Genomic DNA, 18,151 nt, shown 5'->3' on the forward strand with positions numbered 1-18,151 from the left:
GATTGCTCCACAGTCATAGAGAGACATCATGGTCAAAATAATTGCAGCAGAGGCTGAGATATACTGACTTTTAGATCCTACACTTCCCAAAATGCAACTCAGTTGCATCTTTCATTATATCCTCCCTGCCTGTGAATGCTCATGTCTTTTCAACTCCACACCCACAGTTTATTATGCTGGCTTCATGTGATAAATTTGTCTTGTGCAGCTTATATTGCATTAAATACACCAGTTAAAAGAACTGAATCAACTGAAAAACATGGACCCAGTAAACCAAACACTGTGGAAAAAAATGAAGAAAATCTGGATTTAGCTGTTAAATATCACTTTAATGTTTATTTTTACAACCAGTCACAAGAGTTGTGTCCTTCATAGTCTTCTCTGTTTAATAGATTACACGTTTATGTTCTACTGCCCCTACTAGCTCTCATAACAGTTGAAAACTGAGACTTTTATTTGGGCAAAAGTAAAGCTCAAAAAGTAAGGCTGCCCTTTACTACACTGCTAAAGTTCATATGCAGCATGTTCAACCTCCATTTGACACTAAAGAAAAATACACAGACAACTTAAAACATAAACATATTGGTAAAAATAAAACAAAAATTGCACAACAGACATCCCTTTGTAATCCTTTACATGTCAACATTAGCTATGGCACATTTTCACTGAAAAACAGAATACAGGATCCTTAATGACAAATTCTGCTACCGACCTACACACACACCAAACACCTGAGGCTATTGGAAACAAACAAAACTTCATCACCTTAATGTTGGTTTACATTTTGTACAATATTGATGTTAGTACCTAACAGCTCCACTGAGAGTCCAACAGGGGGCAGAGCTGTGCTGCCTCTCCACTCCCCCTCACAGAGCACTGATACTGAACTGCACTGATGAACCTGAATGAACTCATGCATTAAAGCTGTGGGGCTTCACAGTTTTCATGTCCAAAGGTGAGCCTGAGCTATCTTCTATGTACACTGTGCACATCAAAGACTGATGTTTGTGAGTTTGGCTCCCAAATGTCCCTTATACATTCACTACACAAAGCATTGTTGGCCCTTTTACTCTGTTTTAAAGATTAAAAAAAAATATATAGATAGAGATAACCCGAAGAAGTCTGCACGATATAAACATTATCTGTAAGATTTTCAGCTTTCTACAATAAAGTGGTTTGTCTTTTGGCACTCTGCCACCATAACCAGGGTGTGATGGGCGGCTAGCATTAGACAGAATATAAAAAATGGCAAGAGGACATAATGAGTAGGGCTATGCAATTAATCAAAATATAATTAAAATCGCAATATGGCTAAATGCGATATCCAAATCGCAGGACCTGCAATTTTTTTGATAGAGGTAAAATGTGTCACAACATTGTTGTGAATTGTTAGTACAATAAGCATTGTGGGGATACAGAGATGCCCTGGCCTACAAATCATATTCTCCAAACGTAAGAGAACATGCTCGCTTGGTACAAGCCCCAACAAAAATCACATCATCTTAATTTTAGAAATTTTTCTTTGAAAAATAAATGTAGAACTGATCATTCCAACTGAAATCGTTACCCTAATTATAAACTTGCTAAAAAGTCCTGAGATGCTTTATGGAAAAGCTCAGTTGAAAAACCCTGAATTATGCATCCGACCACACAATGAATATAAAATGATCACAAGAACTGGAGGTGATACAGAGGGTCAGACGGAGCAAGCTGCACACCAGAGGCTCTTAATTATTATGGATAAGTTCAATTTGGCTGTGAACTTGCCTGCAGAGTACGGTGAATGCTGCACCCAGAATCATGCTTTACTAAAATCTGTAATGCATTCACAAGAGTTTGACATTACCTTTACGTTTCATGTTCCAGATGGAATACATGCAGCAACACAGACATAAACACACAAAGAAGAGGTAACAGTGTAACTGGTGATATGAGGGGAGTTTTAAGTGCGAGTCATTGGTCTCATTTTACAGACGCTACTAGGAAGCAGCGACAGCTCCGCTTTTGGCCCGCTGGGAGGCAACACTTCGACAGTGCAGGTAGACAGACAGGGGATGGATGAAGGCGAACAGGCTGAGCAGCGTCAGACCAACGTTCACCTGCAGACAAATGAGGAGGGGATAGTGATTAATGAAGGTGAAGGACTAGAGTAATTCGGTGGAATTTACAGTTGCATCAGTTGTATGTCATCTACTCACATATAGAGGGTCCCCGTCCAGAGGTCCTTTCACCAGAGCAAAGAAGGGATACTGCAGCAGTGAAAACACTGCAGACAGAGCCATGATCAGACCATACAGCTTCCCAAAGTGACATGACGGGAAACTGCACACACAAAGTGACATCATGGCAAAGAGAGAGAAGTGGTGAATATTTAAGCATTAAAAACATGTTTTTAAGACATTTACTTTAACCCCCTAATTTCTGATTTATGAATGGTATGTAAACATATAATAAACACTTTATAATGTCATCATATAATGCACTTGTAATTTTGACTTGTGCTGTGTCTTTCTGGTTTTGGACACTGATGTAGACCTTTATGTATTTTAACTCTTTATCTCTAAGATGTTTGGGTTGAGTGCTTATTTTGTGAAGTCATCCTTGTGTGCCCTTCTCAGGAACATACTGTATGAGTGAGTGTAACTGTGTGTATTGATACTCACGCCAAACTAATGAAGGCTGCGTTGCCGCCGTAGAGGAAGGAGCGGTTGACCACCTGCAGGATGAAGGTGAAGTACTGAAGCTGCAGGTACGGGGTGGCGGCACAAATTGAGAACAACAAACACTGCACAGCTGTCAGGAAGAGAGAAAGCACCGAGGCCCGCAGGTCTACCTCACCTTCACTCTCTCCTATGAATACACACACACACACACACACAAGTATGCAAATGAAAACACACAACTGCTATTCAAAATAATTATCTCTACATAGATAGATCAGCGCTCCCTGGAGGATTTCTGAAGGACCTGCTGACTTTTATTCCAGTCCATCCACCAGATTTAAGTAGTTACAGCGTTAAATATCAGTGGCAGGTGCATGTCCTTCTCTAACTGAAAACTATGTGACTAGAAATGGTCACATGTTTCTACACTACAATAATCGGTCATGAGGTCTGATGCTGTTAATATTAACAAGTTGATAATAAATGTATTTTGACCTACATACTCTGCAGCTCATTTGCATGAGTTAAATGGTTGAACGGTTAATTTGGAGTGGTATCCATAGATTTAAAAAAAAAAAAAATGACTGATGAGAAAAAATTAGGATAAATGCGAGCCAGAGGTTGTTCACCACTTCAACTTCATACAACGTCAGGCAAGAGTTGATGGATTTTGGCCACTTTTTCTTTTCTCTTTGATATTCAGGGGCCCACTGGCACATCCACAGCACACACACAGGCTGGCCTGGGCGTGGCATGTGTTTGGGTTCGTCAGTAGCCATTAGTACCTTCTGCACGGGGTTTGCCCTTGAGTCTGTCCATGATGAGGCCATTCCAGGGGGCGCACAGCACCCCACACAGCTGGGTGAAAGCAAAGGCATTGATGTACCGGCTCACTGCAGGAACACACCGGCAAAGGTGAGATGGTTAAAGAGAATGACTCTGGTACCAATGATAAAGCCTGCAAGAATAGATATGTGATACATATAGACCTAACTACAGAGAGGCAAAGTAAGGCAGGTTTATTTATATAGTACAAAAACTACACCAGTCTCAAAGAAGCTTTAGGTAGAAGGAATTATTATCAATTATTAATTATATAGACAATTATTTTCCCTTTCTGATGACACTAAAAGTTATGTGTTGAGGCACAGACTAACTGGTAAGTACTTATGGGACTTGCTTTGCTGAGGGAGAGGATGATAGAAGTTGACCTAATAAGGAAGGTTTGTATATACCTGTATGTATAGCTATGACAGAGAGGTGATGTAGTGTTTGTATGTGTTTACCCAGAGAGGGCTCTCCTGCAGTCAGCCTGTGCAGCATGGGGTTCAGTGTGCCAATAAACAGGTAATGTCTGAGCTGCATCACCGACAACCAGAGCAGGTGCCACATAAAGAACCTGGACAGAACACACTCACGGAAACTCTTCTCTGAGAGGGAGGAGGGGATTTTACAGAGATTAAAAGGGGAAAAAAGGGTTATTCTTTAATCAATGCCACAGTAAACTGCACAAACCTGCAGTTGCACACACAAACCTTGTTTTCCATCCGTGTCAGTTGGCCTGTCCTCTGCCGTCTCTTGTGCATCACCATTCGCTGCAACTATGGCGCTCGGAGTCTTTGATTTACCACAGGTTATCCTGACAAGGGGTCAAAGGTCATAGTGGAGTCAGCCACAGCCTGAGGGATCTTTTATAATGTTTGTACCAAATAAGTGAGGTCTGAAGATCTAACTCCCAGTAATTACATAACAGCATATGGAGGATATTTCAAAGGAGGGGTGGGATAATAAGTTGAAAATAAACTGGCCTGATAAAATTAAAAAAGAAATGTTGTTTTTGCCTTTCAATATTAGTAAGTGACTTTATTTATCATTGATGAAGCGTGTACATGAGGGTGTGATGTCTGTGGTGTGTTGGGGATTCGTACCCGTATGTGTAGTGATCAGGCAGCGGGTAGGGAATGAATTTTCTGGGCATTAAGAAGAAAGTCCTGAGCAGGTGAATGGCGCTGCAGGCGGACAGAAAGAGGAAGGAGTCCCGAAGAGAGATACCAGACTCATGTAACAACTGCAGGAGAAAACAAGACAGGGTGGAGATCTTCATTTAGTATTTGAAACAGAATGAATACATCCTCTAGATTATATTCATGAGAGCGATGTGTGAGTGCCCCTCACCTTGATGATGAGAAAGAGCGCTGAGGAAGAGTCAAAAGCCCCATTATAAAGAGTGATAATAGTGGAGCGCCGTGAGCCGAACAGGTTTCCTACCTATAGGAAAGAAATTGAAATTGATTAAGACGGATGAACGTCAAAGTTTGCCGCAGAGGGCTTTGTGTGTTTTCTCCCCACCAGATCACTTGATGTGGCCAACACAGGGGGCAGAGGTTCTTGTTTTTATATCTGTGTTCAGTTTAGTCATGAAGTCAAACAAACATGATCAAGTGGTTCTTGATCATGTGTCTTTTTTTTTACTGCAGCTTTAGGTGATGCTCCACTATCAGAGAACACATGAAGACATGAAGAAATGGCTCCAAAAACATATGTCACCAAACTTTAAAGGATGTGGCAGAAGCCTACAGATTTTCTTTGTTACAGGGAGAAAATATCTAATATTCAACTATTCAAATTGCATCGTTCTACACACCAACTTTCAAATTTAATTTTCCTATTTATGACCACATAATTCTGACACATTCGATTACACATTACACACATTAGAGTGTAAATTTGTGTCTTTGCAAATGATCGCATTAGTACCTGCATGTTGGTCACCAGAAACAAGATGCCACCAACTGCCAGGAGGGAGAGAGCTGGAAAGAGCAGGTTGGACAGAACTGATGGAAAAAGACAAAAATGGGAGAAATGAGGATCCACACCTGTTAGCTGTAACACCTCAGACCTTATATTCTAGTATTTCTTTAGACAATAAGGGCCTGAAAGAGCATGAAACAACCAGACAAAGAAATATTTTTCACCTGAACTCGAGAAAGCCATCATCAAGGTACCCATGGTGTAAAGAAATCTGGTGGGGAAAAAAATGTGAGAGTTATCATGTTGTTTTATTGGCATATTGGGAGCTTCACAGTGCCAACTATAAAACATATCATGATGGTGATGGCTTTCACATCATTTGTTTGCATCTCAAATTCTTCATTTTGTTAAATCTAACTAAATGAAGAATAATAAAAAAAAAAGAAGATAATTAGAAATCAACACACAAAAATGGGGCACTTGATACAATATTATCACAGTAAACAATTGTTCACACGCAAGTCTCTGTGTTTGTGCTGCTGTTTGGAGAACTTTTGGCCGACTTTAATTTCCTTCTCTTGGCTCCTCCAAGATCCATCCTCATCTCTGCCCCATGCACAACCATTTGCATTCCTTGGCTTTTTATTTTTCCTCCACCCTCTTTTAGTGGAAACATATGGTCATCTTTAGCACCAGTTTGTTATTGCGGATTTAGATATATCTGGGTCAATAAACTGGGGCAGGTATGTGTGTGTGTGTGTGTGTGTGTGTGTGGTGTCTCAGGGAATGGGAAGACTTCTTAGATACAGGGTCTGAACATCTGCACAAAAAAAAAAAAAAAACACATTTCTTTCTGACTCTGCCCCATCCTTTGGTGATTTATGGCTCTGACCTTTCTGTTTCTTAACAGTTCTCTTGCTTTTTCCAGTTTCAGTTTTTAAGGGTTTGGCATTTCATTGCCCTTTACTGCTTCGTTTTCATCACTGCTCCCTTTTGGCATTAAACATTGTGTGTTCATGCTGCATTGCTGAGTGTCAGGCTCTGAATTGTGTGCTCCATCTCCATTTGGGTGCTTTCTGGAAACCTCAACTATTTTACATAACATCCCTCAGGAGAGTTATTCTGGCCTCTCTGTCTCTCCCCCTCTTGCGTAACTCCCCTACCAGCATGTACAGTATGTTTTTCCACACACACCAACATTTATCACAAATACAAACAATACCACTTCCTCACCTCTCTCCATGACTCAACCCCCCCCCCCCCCCCCCCCCCGCCCCATGTGTAAAAACAGCTGTTATTGTAATCATACAGGTTTGGGAAAATACCAGAGACAGAGTAAAACTGCAACAAATTGCCTCTTTGCATAGTCGCATTAGCTAATCCACCACAGGAAGACAGAGTCAAGCTATGCAGAGGGATGGAGAAGAGTTAAGAGGCCCATCTGTCTTAAGTGCGAATGTGTGAGGTTTGGTAAATCCAGCAGGGACTCAGTTCAGCAGGGATTTTAGTTTTATTGCTGCGGTATCAAAAAAGTTTTGGTGAAGAAATACAATAAATTCAAATGAAGAGGTTGCTGTTTTGTCTAGTCTCTTTTTTTCTTTTGATTTAGGTTTTAATTTGATGAATGCATACGTTTCATATGTCAGCACATGGTGTGTAAAAACATGACACTGTCACAAGGTTGAAAATGATCTACATCAATTTGAAAAGTTTTAAATGGATTACAATCAATGAACATTGCATCTAAGTTCTTCTTTTCATTGAATGACTAAATGCCTAAAGAATACTATTTGCACAGCTGATCACAGTGAAGCAAAGTACAGTAAAATCCTTCACTTTGATCCAAAGAGATGATCTAAAGAGGAGGAGAGTATCCTGGAATAACTGAAAAATGTGAAATATACTGTTCTGTTGCTGTTTGAAGTATGAAGTACAAAACGAATGGATTAGTGTCTTGGTGTTTGCTTATTGGTACCTGTGCTGTTTTAGTCAGGTTATTATGTTTTTTTAATATTTACAGAACCTCTTTACTCTTTGGAAGTCTTAAAATTGATCCACCTTAAAGTAATGTGATATTTGCTGATACAGAATTAGATGATGCTCTGAAACTTTGCTAAAGAAAAACCAGATTAAACCAAACTACTTGTTGCACCTTTCACTTTTCCCTCAGTAATCACACTAATAAAAAACTCATGTTATTGTTCTTTACAAGTCAACGTTCACTTCCAACTCTCAACTACCCGACTGATCTCTACTGAGTAACTTTTTGATGAGAAATCTTTTATCTCCATTGACCATTTTTTAGTCATTTTAAGTAATTTAGGTGTTGGACTCACATTCCAAAGAGCCGAGCCACTGTAGTGCCAAACCGGTCAAAGAGGAAACCATTGGGCAGCGTCAGAAAATTGTTCAAAAAGGAAGCGATGGTGAAGACAAGTGAGAACCTTTCATCCTGTCCACTGCAATCTGCAGACACACAAAAAAGGGACAGTGAGAAAACCAAGGTTGAGAAACCTGGTTAAACAGTTGATAATGAAGGTCAAAGACATCTGCATGAAAAATATCTTCACTGGTCAAATATAATAAAGAGTTGCAATTAATTTTAAACTTCCAGGTTCTTAGAAAGACAATGTTAAACTTCTTGCCACATAAAATTATTGGATAGTTTCTATAGACATTCAGAATTCGAAGTTGTAGAAGTGAGAACATTAAACTGACCTAAGACATGCGTTGCATTGACTCCTGTGGTGTTCACACACAGAGAGCTGAAGAAGCCCTCCGTCTTGAGGACAAAAACAAGTGAAGCCCATCCGAACACAGCTCCAGCGAAACCCAGACACTCCACAAGACCCGTAGCAAAGGTGAGCAAGCGTCGCACCCCCAAGGTGTTCTCACAACCCGGCATGATCCCACACTCTCACACACACACAGGCAGACAATTCAGAAACACTATATTTTCACCTGCATGGACACACACTGCACACACACAGGCACACAAGGTGGTGTCTGTCACTGCCCCTGCCAAAATAGGAAATAAAAATTAAAAATGTAATTAAGGATTGTTAAAAAGGAGAAAGTGTTGAAATGAGCCCATTCTGCAGCTCTCATACTCATTTTCATAGAAAAAACACTGTCCTCCATGACATGTAAAAAGCACTTCAATAGAAAATGTTAAAGTTTCATAAGCGAGACATGAGCTAAAACTAGAAACATCTGCGCACAAAGACAAACTGAATCCAGCTCATTTCCAAAAAACACATGGAACTGCATAAAATCAGCTGGAAAACAGAAGAAACTTTATCTTTACTGGGATACCAGTAGGTCATACAGTTCCCATTTTAACAACAGATGGAACAATTACAATATGCAAATATGAATTTTTGACAAAATAACCTTCTTGTGAAATCACAAAGAGGAAATCTCCTGCAAAAACAAAAATGTGCAGCTGTTATGTTGGTATTCTCCAGCTTACTACTCCCTAGTGCTCACAGAGAGTAGGAAAGAGATGTGATCTTACAAACCGCACCTCTGCTCTTGCCTTCCCTCTTTTTATAGGCCAGCACTTCCTTCCTATTCCTCACAATTTCCCTCCTCCTACTCCCTCCTCAGTGTTTTTCACATTTCTCAATTACTCTCTGCTGTGCAGCAGATAAAATCCCTCTGCTCTGGGCGCTGGTAGCAATAGAAAATAAACACTCCTGCATTCCCAGCATCCTACACAGCAGTGAAGCTATGAGACGTACTCTGGATAAGATAGCCGGCAGGTTTAACCACAGGGTCATGTGACTCGCTCAAGAAAACAACTTGGTGAGCGCCATGTAGGAACTGGTCCTCTGTGTCATAACTCAGTCCATAGTAGCATCCTTGATAGGCCTTATCACTCCTTGACAGCTGTATGAAAGTATACTGCTGTGACATGATGCTGCAGGCCCAAAGGAAAAACTGATTGATCGCGACAAACCTTTTTTGGCTGGACCCCAAGAGCGTTGTGCAATGCACATTGTAGAGACTAGAAGCATAGAGGGCTTAACTTTTACATCTCTTGTTATGCTTAAGGCATTTTTTTTTTACAGTAGGTTTTCCAGGCTCTTTTCAGAGAGAGATGCATGTTACTATGTCTGTGTGCTTAAAGAGCAGGTAAAGTCCACACTTCCAGTTCCTTTATTATCCAGGTCTGCCATGAGCATGATCATATCATGAAAGACAAGCATGGTAGACTACACTAAAACTGCAGTGACTATTATTGATTATTATTTTGTTGGATGATAAAATTCATGTTTTAAGTTTATTTTCATTCCGTTGATTTATCTGACACTAACTGATGAATGGACAATGGCATCACTACAAAAAGGTGATTTAATATGATGTTTCATGTAAATTATTTTGAATAAAACACCAGCCTGAACATGGAAATATAACACCACTAACAAGACCTATAAATATATATGGCTAAACACCATCATCACCTCATCATGAGGCACAGGCACGCATACAAGCTTGTTCGCACTTCCTAAAAACAATGGCTGATGTGTGTATGTATGCATAGATACACACACATGATACTAACTGCAAAGAGGATCAGAGAAGGTCTTGAGCCACATGACTTCCCTCTGATCACTCACTATAGTCTAAAGGATAATGCTGGCATTTGTTGCTGTGCTATTATCAATAAACCCCATGCAAAGGAAACAAAAACAATACAAACATCAATTAATCCTTATAGCATATTTTAGGAGCCACAGTAAATAAAACAATATAACAATAAAACAATAAAACATATTGCTCTGTACCTTCTATTGTCTTCTGTTGTCCTGAAACTATTTCTGAAAACACATACCATCTACACTGTTGCACTTTGTACATATCATCTATACTGTTGCACTGGGTACATATCATTTTATTATGTCTTTCATTACAACCAACTTTTTAGGTCAAACAAATGATATGGACAAGGAGTGGCAAATGGGGTATGTGGTTCAACACCCAACATATTGATACTACTATCAACAATGAACTGCTGTACCTCTGTTAACCCACAGTTCCCCTCTTTGTGCAGTGTGTACAGTATTTCTCTGTTGCTTGAAATCTGGAAATCTGGACGACTAAAACACCTTATCAAGTGACATATGAAGGTCTTAAAATTAGACTATGACACAAGAATGTGCTTCAAACAGGGACTCAAGAACAAGTAAATTGTGATTTCACGGTGCATGTCCCAAACAAGGGTACAGTTGATCATATTACCTCACACCAGTTGTCACACAGTTATGGTGGAGCTTTTGGGGTCCACTGGGGACCTGAGGATCCAGGAAGTTCATCGCTTTGCACTGTTACTGATCCAGCCTTGGATTTGCAATTAGGGTACCAGGTACGGGTTACCCACATGACTGTAATGGTTATGTATAGAGTAAGGGGCTATGGAAAGCATTACGTTATCACGAGTATGAGTATAAAAGTACAAAAATGTGTGTATCTCTGTGCTTGCATAACCATAAAACACACTCTGCAGTCGTGCCAAAAGGAAAAGTGCTGGTATCAGCAACTTCTTGGACAGCTCATGGTCAGATGTCATTATCTTTCTAATACAGAGATGAACCACGGGACTGTTTCTACATCAAACTCACTACTTCTTGTTTTCCAAAAATGATGAGGATGAATAGAGAGTTTAAGTTTAAGATCATCTGATGACCTAAAATGCTACTATTTTCCTAGTTGCAGTGTTGGTGTGAGATGGTGTTGGTTTGGATGTAATGGTGTTGGTGTCTGGTCAGATTTTTTTGTCTATTTTGTTTCTCCCTCATGGACAAACCATGTTTTTATTTAAACTAAGCTTGAACTAATGTGTATAACGTGTAATGCAACATGTACTGAACTCCAGTGACCTGTATGAGACTGAACTCCACTAGCAGGGCATGAAGAAATCAAGACCGTCTGTCTTCTGACAGGGTTAAACACACACCTGGTTAATGTTTACAAGTTCAAGAGCAGCAAATTTCAACCCAACAAAAATACTAAACCTCTGTTAACGAGAATCTGCTCATTTATCATACTTACACAAAGTGTGTCTACCATGCGTAGCGTATTTTGGGCAGTGACACATCTTATGTTGTTTTGACTCTGTACTCAGTCCATTCGGCCTAAAGTGCTGATTTTTAGCGTTTCTGTTTTTTCCCTCAAATAAAGTCAATGTTTCAGGGTGTTCCCATCAGTACTGGATGAACTGTAGGACATGAAACCATTTTACACATAGTCTCACAGTTTTAGGACGCATCAGAAAGATAAAGCAATTCTAATATATTTCAAATGTATATATCAAAATGTAAAATACAAAGGAATAATATATCGATCTGTGACTCCATGTGCACATCAAGTGAACCAGTGTGAGATCCAAACACCCACCTCAGCTCAACTTTATTTATATAACACATTTTGTACAAACATGTGGGGATGTGAACCGCTGTTTTGAAGAGTCTATAAAGCTTCTACAAATTATTTCACCAGAAATATCCTCATGTATGGTTTGAGGCAGAGAAAAAAAAACTGCCAATCTTTTCTTCAATCTTTACTTGTTTTCTTATGAAATACTTCTTCAGGGCTCAGAAAATTCTTAAGATTGAAAGGAGGAGAAAATCACTCTTACTAGGCTGCTCACCTTGAACCACAGACATGTAACCTGTGGTTACAAATAGTGCTGTGTATAAAGTGGTCACAAAAAAAGGTGTGAACTACTGCTCTGCAGTATCACAGCAGACAGACTCCCTGTGAAAACGCCGCCTCTGTAGCCTCATTGAAAAAATCATACAGGATATAATCAGTCAGGCGCCACACAACTCTTCATTTACAGGGTGATGCATGTTGTATGATGGTGAGACTGCATACTTTCTGACCTCATACAGCACATAATAAAATAGTGTAGTGACAGTACCACATGGTCTGCACAGCCTTGTGGTCTGATTTTCTTCCCCCCACACTGAACACTAACCCACATTAACAATCGTTAGATTTAAACCGTAAGTAAGAATCATGTTATGCATGGGATCACACAGATCCACAGCATCTGATCTTTTCTTTTTTCACACAATAGCTGTCTGATGTCTTTTCGTGGGAGGATGTACTGTATAGCCAACTTACGTGAAGCTATGCCCTCCTACTGCGACCTCATTGTCCATACCATCCACATATTGTTCGTCCTTTAAGAAGCGGGGAGGCTCGACATGCTGTACAGGCGGGTACAGGGACTTCTGTTTTTTCATCTCACACACACACACACGCATGCACACACGCACGCACGCACGCACACACCACACACACACACACACACACACACACACACACACACACACACACACACACACACACACACACTGCTTCTTCCCGTACTGCTGCTCCTGCCTCTGGTCTCTCATAGTGATTTATTCCCAAAAATGGTAATTGCTAATGGAAACAGTAGCTACGCCTGTGAGTCTGTGCTGTAAAACTGGATTTGATGTCCCGTACAGCTGTGTTACTTCACCATTCTCGAAATCTGATGAGCAATGTAGTGTTACTGGTAAATATGAAGACATCGGAAAATGTGCAATTTAGGCCACAGACATAAACATGAGAGTATTTGAGTAGAAGGCTTCACTTTTTTGTATGTTTGCGCCACCGTGTGACCGTCTAATAAAATTGTATTGTCTTGTGAAAGTGAAAGTTGTTGCTGCTCCAAAATATAAACAAGATTGATAATGACAGCAGTTCACAAAAGCACACACACTAAAAAAAACTATGGACTGATGAAAAAAAAAATCAACCTCTATCGACATGATGGAAAGGAAAGTGTGGAGAAAAACAGAGGAGTTCATGATCCAAAGTCACCACCTCAACTGTCAAACATGGTGGCAGTGGCATTTATTGATGATTCACTGCTGATGTATTAGTACTGTATTTTAGTACTGCTACTTTTACTTAAGGAAAGGATGTAAATAATTCTTCCACCACTGTTTTACAGTGTTTCTTATTAGTACCAGTCATGATTTCCAGTCATTTCAGACCTGTTTCCAGATAAAAATAACCATGTAATAATGTGACGAAAGTTTCGCAAGGTAATACATTGGTGAGGCCTCCAGATGAAGACTATAAATGTTAATGTGCAGATGACTGAAGTTTTCTAATTGGGAAACCAGGAAAAATGAATTTCAGGAAGCCTAATGGCATTTGTCACCATGCAGAACAATTCACAAAGTTCTCACTAACACAACTTGTGTGTTAGAGCACAATTTAAGACCTTTGTGAGAGGATATGAAGTGCACATCTTGATTTCCCACGAGTGTAGTTTCTTCAGCGAATTTTCCTCAGTTCATGATTTCAACTAAATATTTCTTCATAACTTAATAATGTTACATAAATTGCCAAACAGTAAAAGTCAGAGCTGTGCCAAAAGAGTCACATGGTTCAGAACATCTGGTAAAAATCCAAAGGATAGCAATTTTAAGAGAAAGGAAGCCACCAACTTTTTGCACCTGACGCTCGTTTAGACTAAGTGCTGAGGTTTGATCCACCTTTACTGGGAGTCACTGACCAGCAGCTGTTCATGGTTAGCTCATTAAGCTCTGACTGATTAGGCAACATTTATAAGCCGTCATGGGTCACTGTTTCATCAGTGTCGGCTTTCAATATGACGTCTTCACAGTTCTTCTTGGGGTAAGTAGCTGTGGCTCTTTGAGTGGCTGTTTATCTGGTTGTTGGGAAAGTTGTTGATAACATATAGTCCTGTTTTAAATTGTTTCAGGGTTTCCCTCTTTGCTTTGCTGATTGTGGACATATGCTGTGTTCCTGTTAAGGGAGGTAAGTTTTATGCCCATGCTATTAAAACAGTGTATGATTGAGTTGATTTCACCTCTGACTAACCTCTCTTGTGCCCAGGCTTTAATCCCCATGATTCCCGTGGCAGTAGTTACTCAAATGCTGCTCCTAGTTTTGGATCCAACTATGTCCCACCTTCCAGTGACTTTTCACCTGGAGTTATGCCAAACAGTGCTCCCTCTAAAGGTGTCTCCACACCATCTTATCAGCCTGTGCCACAGCCGAGGCCCAGTTTCCCTCAGCCTGCAGTTAGAGAGCCAGCAGCACCAGGCGGCTCTAGTTACTTTTCCAGACCTGTTGAATCAGGCTACAGCGGCAGCACAATGAGGAACCATCCTGTTGGCTCTTCACCACCAGGTGCTGCTTTTCAACCTGGTTCTCGAGGTAATAAATCATGTTAAATATTCTGGACAGTGGTGGAAAAGAACTGTTTTAGTACAATATTTGCAGTACTTGTAGGCAACTGAGTCTGTGTAGCCTGCAATGGTCCTAATTGTTAAGTTAAACAATTGAGTCTTGAAGTTCTGTTTTTCTCTACTCAGACATCAAGTGGGCTGTTGCACCTCCAAGTGTCTTTGGTAGTGAGGAAATGCCAGCTGGCACTCATAGTGTTGGCTCCAGTAGCGCTGAGTATGTGAGTCCACCTGGACCAGTGTACCAGGCAGGGGAGTTGGCCCAGTTTGAGGAAAGCTATGAAACTGGTGACTTCCAGAGGGAGACAGAGGAGCAAGGCTTCCTGCCACCACCACCCCCACCCCCTCCATTTTCTCCACACACATCTGAAGGAGAGAGCTTCTCCAGCCAACCTCAGCCAGAGTCTGGACTGGGTGGATTTGGTGGAAGCCTGGGTTTCTATCCTTACTATGACTACATGTTCCTGACTGGCCAGTATCCTCCAGGCACAGTCACTCATGCCAGCAGCAGCTTTGAACAGGGGATGGACCACTGGCAAGATGTTCACTATGTGAGAGACTATGTTCCCCAGAACTCTGGCCCCATCCAGGAGAGCGAGCCCTTCACTGGTGACTTGGCAGCCCCTCAGAGCTTTCAAGAGCCACAGCCTCCTTTGAAGACTGGCTATGGACATGGTGGCACTGCAGCTGGTCAACCTGGTTCTTCCTATGGCGGCTTCATACAGCCAACTCGCAGCCGAGCAGGAGGCTATAACAGCGTCAAGGTAAGCTGGCATAATTTGGCACAAATATGTAGGTGTATTGTAACTTGTCCTAATGTTGACCTCTTCTTGTCTTTAAGGTTGGCTACTAAGTGGTGGATCCCTCCAGCCTGAACAAGTTTCTGAACCAATAAAAAAAAAAACAAATCTTAAAGTACTTTGGCTTCATGTTTGCTCCTTGAACTGTAAAAAGAACCCCTTCTGGGGGCAGCAAGTTTTACTAAGCTGATGGTCAAAAAGCCTTAAGTGACCTTGTAGCATGGGAAATGATCAGTGTTGTGGTTCAGTTGAGTACTGGCCTGACATTGGCTTGGACATGAGCACATGCAGCTGTCTTATTGGCATTCATTTCACTAGTAAATGTTGCTCTAGCAGTCATTGATGCAGACCTCTCTCTGTGGTTGAAAAATTGCATGCAGCTCTGGTCAGTTTCACGCTCTGCTGCTTGACCTGTCCCCTGTAGTGGAACAGGTCAACATGTAGTTGACATTTAGACTGCCAGTGTTTTCTCTTCCAGTGGAACTCAAAACACCAAATGCATGACGAGAACCTTGGGGCATGATTGTCTTGGGCTTAGGCCTTTAGTTGACTGTTGCCAAACTTGTGTGCATGGTGGTCTCTCACAAGGTTGTGTTCAAGTTTCATCAGGTTAGACTGAGTTTATACAGGTGAGCTGATTTCTCTTTGAACTGGTAAAGTTGCCACAACACACATGCCCCCATTATCACATCATGCTGAGAGAAACTGTTTCACTGGCCAAGTTGACCCAGCTGACTAATGGCTTTTGGCTCAACATCTCTAAATGACCCTTAGCGCTTCATGGACCTCCATGTTTATGTAGTGATTTTTAAAATGGCAGTGATGAAGCACAAGGTGTTACTATGGGCTGAAGTCAGGTGTCATGGCCTCTGCAGTTGCCAGATCTCAGCTAAATTGAACATTTTCAGTTACTATTGAAAGACTTTGGCTGATACTCACACCTTCTGTGTCCTAGTTATGAACCCTCTGGTAGAGGAAAGACGCATGTTGTAATCATACAAATCAGCTTCCCAACTCTATAGCCTTTGTTCTATGATGAAACTATTCAATCTTGACAGGTGATATCTTTCAGGATGGCACTGCTCCAAGTACAAGGGGGTGGCTGAATGCTACAATACTCTTCATCAAAACACCAAAGTAGGGAATATCTTGTGGAGGAATGTTTCATCCCTCCAATGTCTTTTTAGAGACTTGTACAATCACTGAAGCTGTCCTGCAAGCTTAATAAGACTTAATTGGTTTACCCTGATGGACACAAATGAACTCTGGTATCTGGGCTTAGACTTGAGTCCTTCTGCAGTGATCGATTTTGTACTTGTGTGGCCTACTACAGCAATTTGCTTCTGACCTTGTGATACAAAGGCAGTGCAAGCTTGAGAGTCTGAGAATTTGTAATTGCCAATGCTTTCAAGGGTGAAATGGATCAATGGAAGTGAGTTTAAAATCAAAGCCAGTAAAAGATAAACAGGAAAACAAAGTTGAAGGAAAATATATAGTTACAAACATGTCATATGGGATATAGATTCATATCAGTGTATATGGTTGATGTGCTGCGTTTCCGTTGGTGAACCAGAACAAACCGCAGTATCGTGGCTCAGCCTTGAATCCTGACTCACTGATGGACATTATATTGGTATGTCATTCCTTTAAAGGGTCATTATTTCAAAGGCCACAGACCTTGTGGCGCAACGGTAGCGCGTCTGACTCCAGATCAGAAGGTTGCGTGTTCAAATCACGTCAAGGTCAAACAGGTATCTGTTGAAACATGGATGAATTGATGGCAGAGGTCTCTGTCTACACACTGACAGTGCTCTCCACTTGATTAAAACAAAGAACACATTGGCTCAGGGTTGAAACTTGCTGTATTGATGACCTTCATTGCATTCGTCTAAAGCGCCATCGCAGCTTCAGATTCCAGAGTGTGGCGTGTGGCGCAACGGCAGCGCGTCTGACTCCAGATCAGAAGGTTGTGTTCAAAGGAGGTCAGTACTCAGTGTCTTTTTAAAAAAATATTGTTGATAAATTGAGCTGATTCTTTCAGCTCTCCTTTTCACTGTGCAGCTTGTTATACGTTTAAATGAAAGCCCATGCTCCAGCAGCCACAGCTGATTTATCGATCAGGGTTTTGTATCTGAAGTACCATTACCAAGTTTGTGTGTTCAATCACATCAAGACTGTTTACTTTAGGCTAATTTTAATGATTCATAAAGAACACTGACACTGCTTCATAACTGCGTCTTCCTCTTTGTTTTTCAAGTTTCTATGTGCTTTGCTACATTAAACAGTAAAGAAAATTACTCGTACCAGGATGCTGCCACTCTACCCCAAGAAGTAGGAGACAACAGGAAGAGTGGTTCACCACAACCCATTTTAAAGCAAGGCATTCAAGGCATTCTCTGTTGTGGACACACACACACACACACACACACACACACACACACACACACACACACACACACACACACACATTCATAATATGAGTAGCATGAGGGACTTCAGTCAGTGTAAGACAATAATTTGAGATAATCCCTGAACGGTGGCAAAAATAGCGATAATCACACAGCAGCTTTAACATGTGGGACTCCACCCATGGACACACACAAACAAAAACACACTGTCATTGTTTTATCATCCATTACAATTTTTTTAATAGGAGCCTACATGTAAATCTCTCAACATC

At 40.9% G+C, this 18,151-nt stretch overlaps 2 protein-coding genes and 1 non-coding gene across 5 annotated transcripts; 2 read left to right on the top strand and 1 right to left on the bottom strand.

Annotated features, from left to right (window-relative positions):
- Positions 1-308: 308 nt before the first annotated feature.
- slc43a3b (solute carrier family 43 member 3b) lies at positions 309-12,684 on the bottom strand. 3 transcript variants are annotated; one of them, XM_056383655.1, is made up of 13 exons: positions 12,546-12,684; positions 8,133-8,432; positions 7,751-7,880; positions 5,639-5,685; positions 5,421-5,497; positions 4,839-4,931; positions 4,592-4,731; positions 4,199-4,302; positions 3,950-4,093; positions 3,449-3,556; positions 2,664-2,850; positions 2,199-2,322; positions 309-2,099 (listed from the first exon to the last, which is right to left on the bottom strand). In XM_056383655.1, the coding sequence occupies exons 2-13, from the start codon at positions 8,317-8,319 to the stop codon at positions 1,980-1,982; spliced, it is 1,461 nt and encodes a 486-aa protein (XP_056239630.1). In that variant the 5' UTR covers positions 8,320-8,432; positions 12,546-12,684; the 3' UTR covers positions 309-1,979. The 3 variants fall into 3 exon arrangements, with proteins under 3 accessions (XP_056239630.1, XP_056239631.1, XP_056239632.1); XM_056383656.1 differs by lacking the exon at positions 12,546-12,684 and adding an exon at positions 8,941-9,077; XM_056383657.1 differs by lacking the exon at positions 12,546-12,684 and adding an exon at positions 8,808-8,917.
- A 1,322-nt stretch (positions 12,685-14,006) lies between these two features.
- Positions 14,007-15,586, top strand: LOC130173798 (collagen alpha-1(III) chain-like). The gene is made up of 5 exons (XM_056383288.1): positions 14,007-14,096; positions 14,185-14,240; positions 14,319-14,642; positions 14,801-15,435; positions 15,513-15,586. The coding sequence occupies exons 1-5, from the start codon at positions 14,071-14,073 to the stop codon at positions 15,522-15,524; spliced, it is 1,053 nt and encodes a 350-aa protein (XP_056239263.1). The 5' UTR covers positions 14,007-14,070; the 3' UTR covers positions 15,525-15,586.
- Positions 15,587-17,145: 1,559 nt separating this feature from the next.
- On the top strand, positions 17,146-17,217 carry trnaw-cca (transfer RNA tryptophan (anticodon CCA)). The gene has a single exon. It is a non-coding gene; the product is annotated as a tRNA-Trp (tRNA).
- Positions 17,218-18,151: the final 934 nt, after the last annotated feature.

Source organism: Seriola aureovittata, chromosome 8 (genome assembly GCF_021018895.1).
Source record: "Seriola aureovittata isolate HTS-2021-v1 ecotype China chromosome 8, ASM2101889v1, whole genome shotgun sequence".
NCBI lineage: Eukaryota > Metazoa > Chordata > Actinopteri > Carangiformes > Carangidae > Seriola > Seriola aureovittata.

Coding starts and splice junctions, on each gene's coding strand:
- slc43a3b (XM_056383655.1), bottom strand. CDS start 8,319: ATGCCGGGTTGTGAGAACACCTTGGGGGTGCGACGCTTGCTCACCTTT. Junction 5,686..7,750: donor GTGGCTCGGCTCTTTGGAAT/GTGAGTCCAACA, acceptor TTTCCCCACCAG/ATTTCTTTACACCATGGGTA. Junction 2,323..2,663: donor GCAGCCTTCATTAGTTTGGC/GTGAGTATCAAT, acceptor TTGTGTGTGCAG/TTTCCCGTCATGTCACTTTG.
- LOC130173798 (XM_056383288.1), top strand. CDS start 14,071: ATGACGTCTTCACAGTTCTTCTTGGG. Junction 14,097..14,184: donor TCTTCACAGTTCTTCTTGGG/GTAAGTAGCTGT, acceptor AAATTGTTTCAG/GGTTTCCCTCTTTGCTTTGC. Junction 14,643..14,800: donor TTTTCAACCTGGTTCTCGAG/GTAATAAATCAT, acceptor TTCTCTACTCAG/ACATCAAGTGGGCTGTTGCA.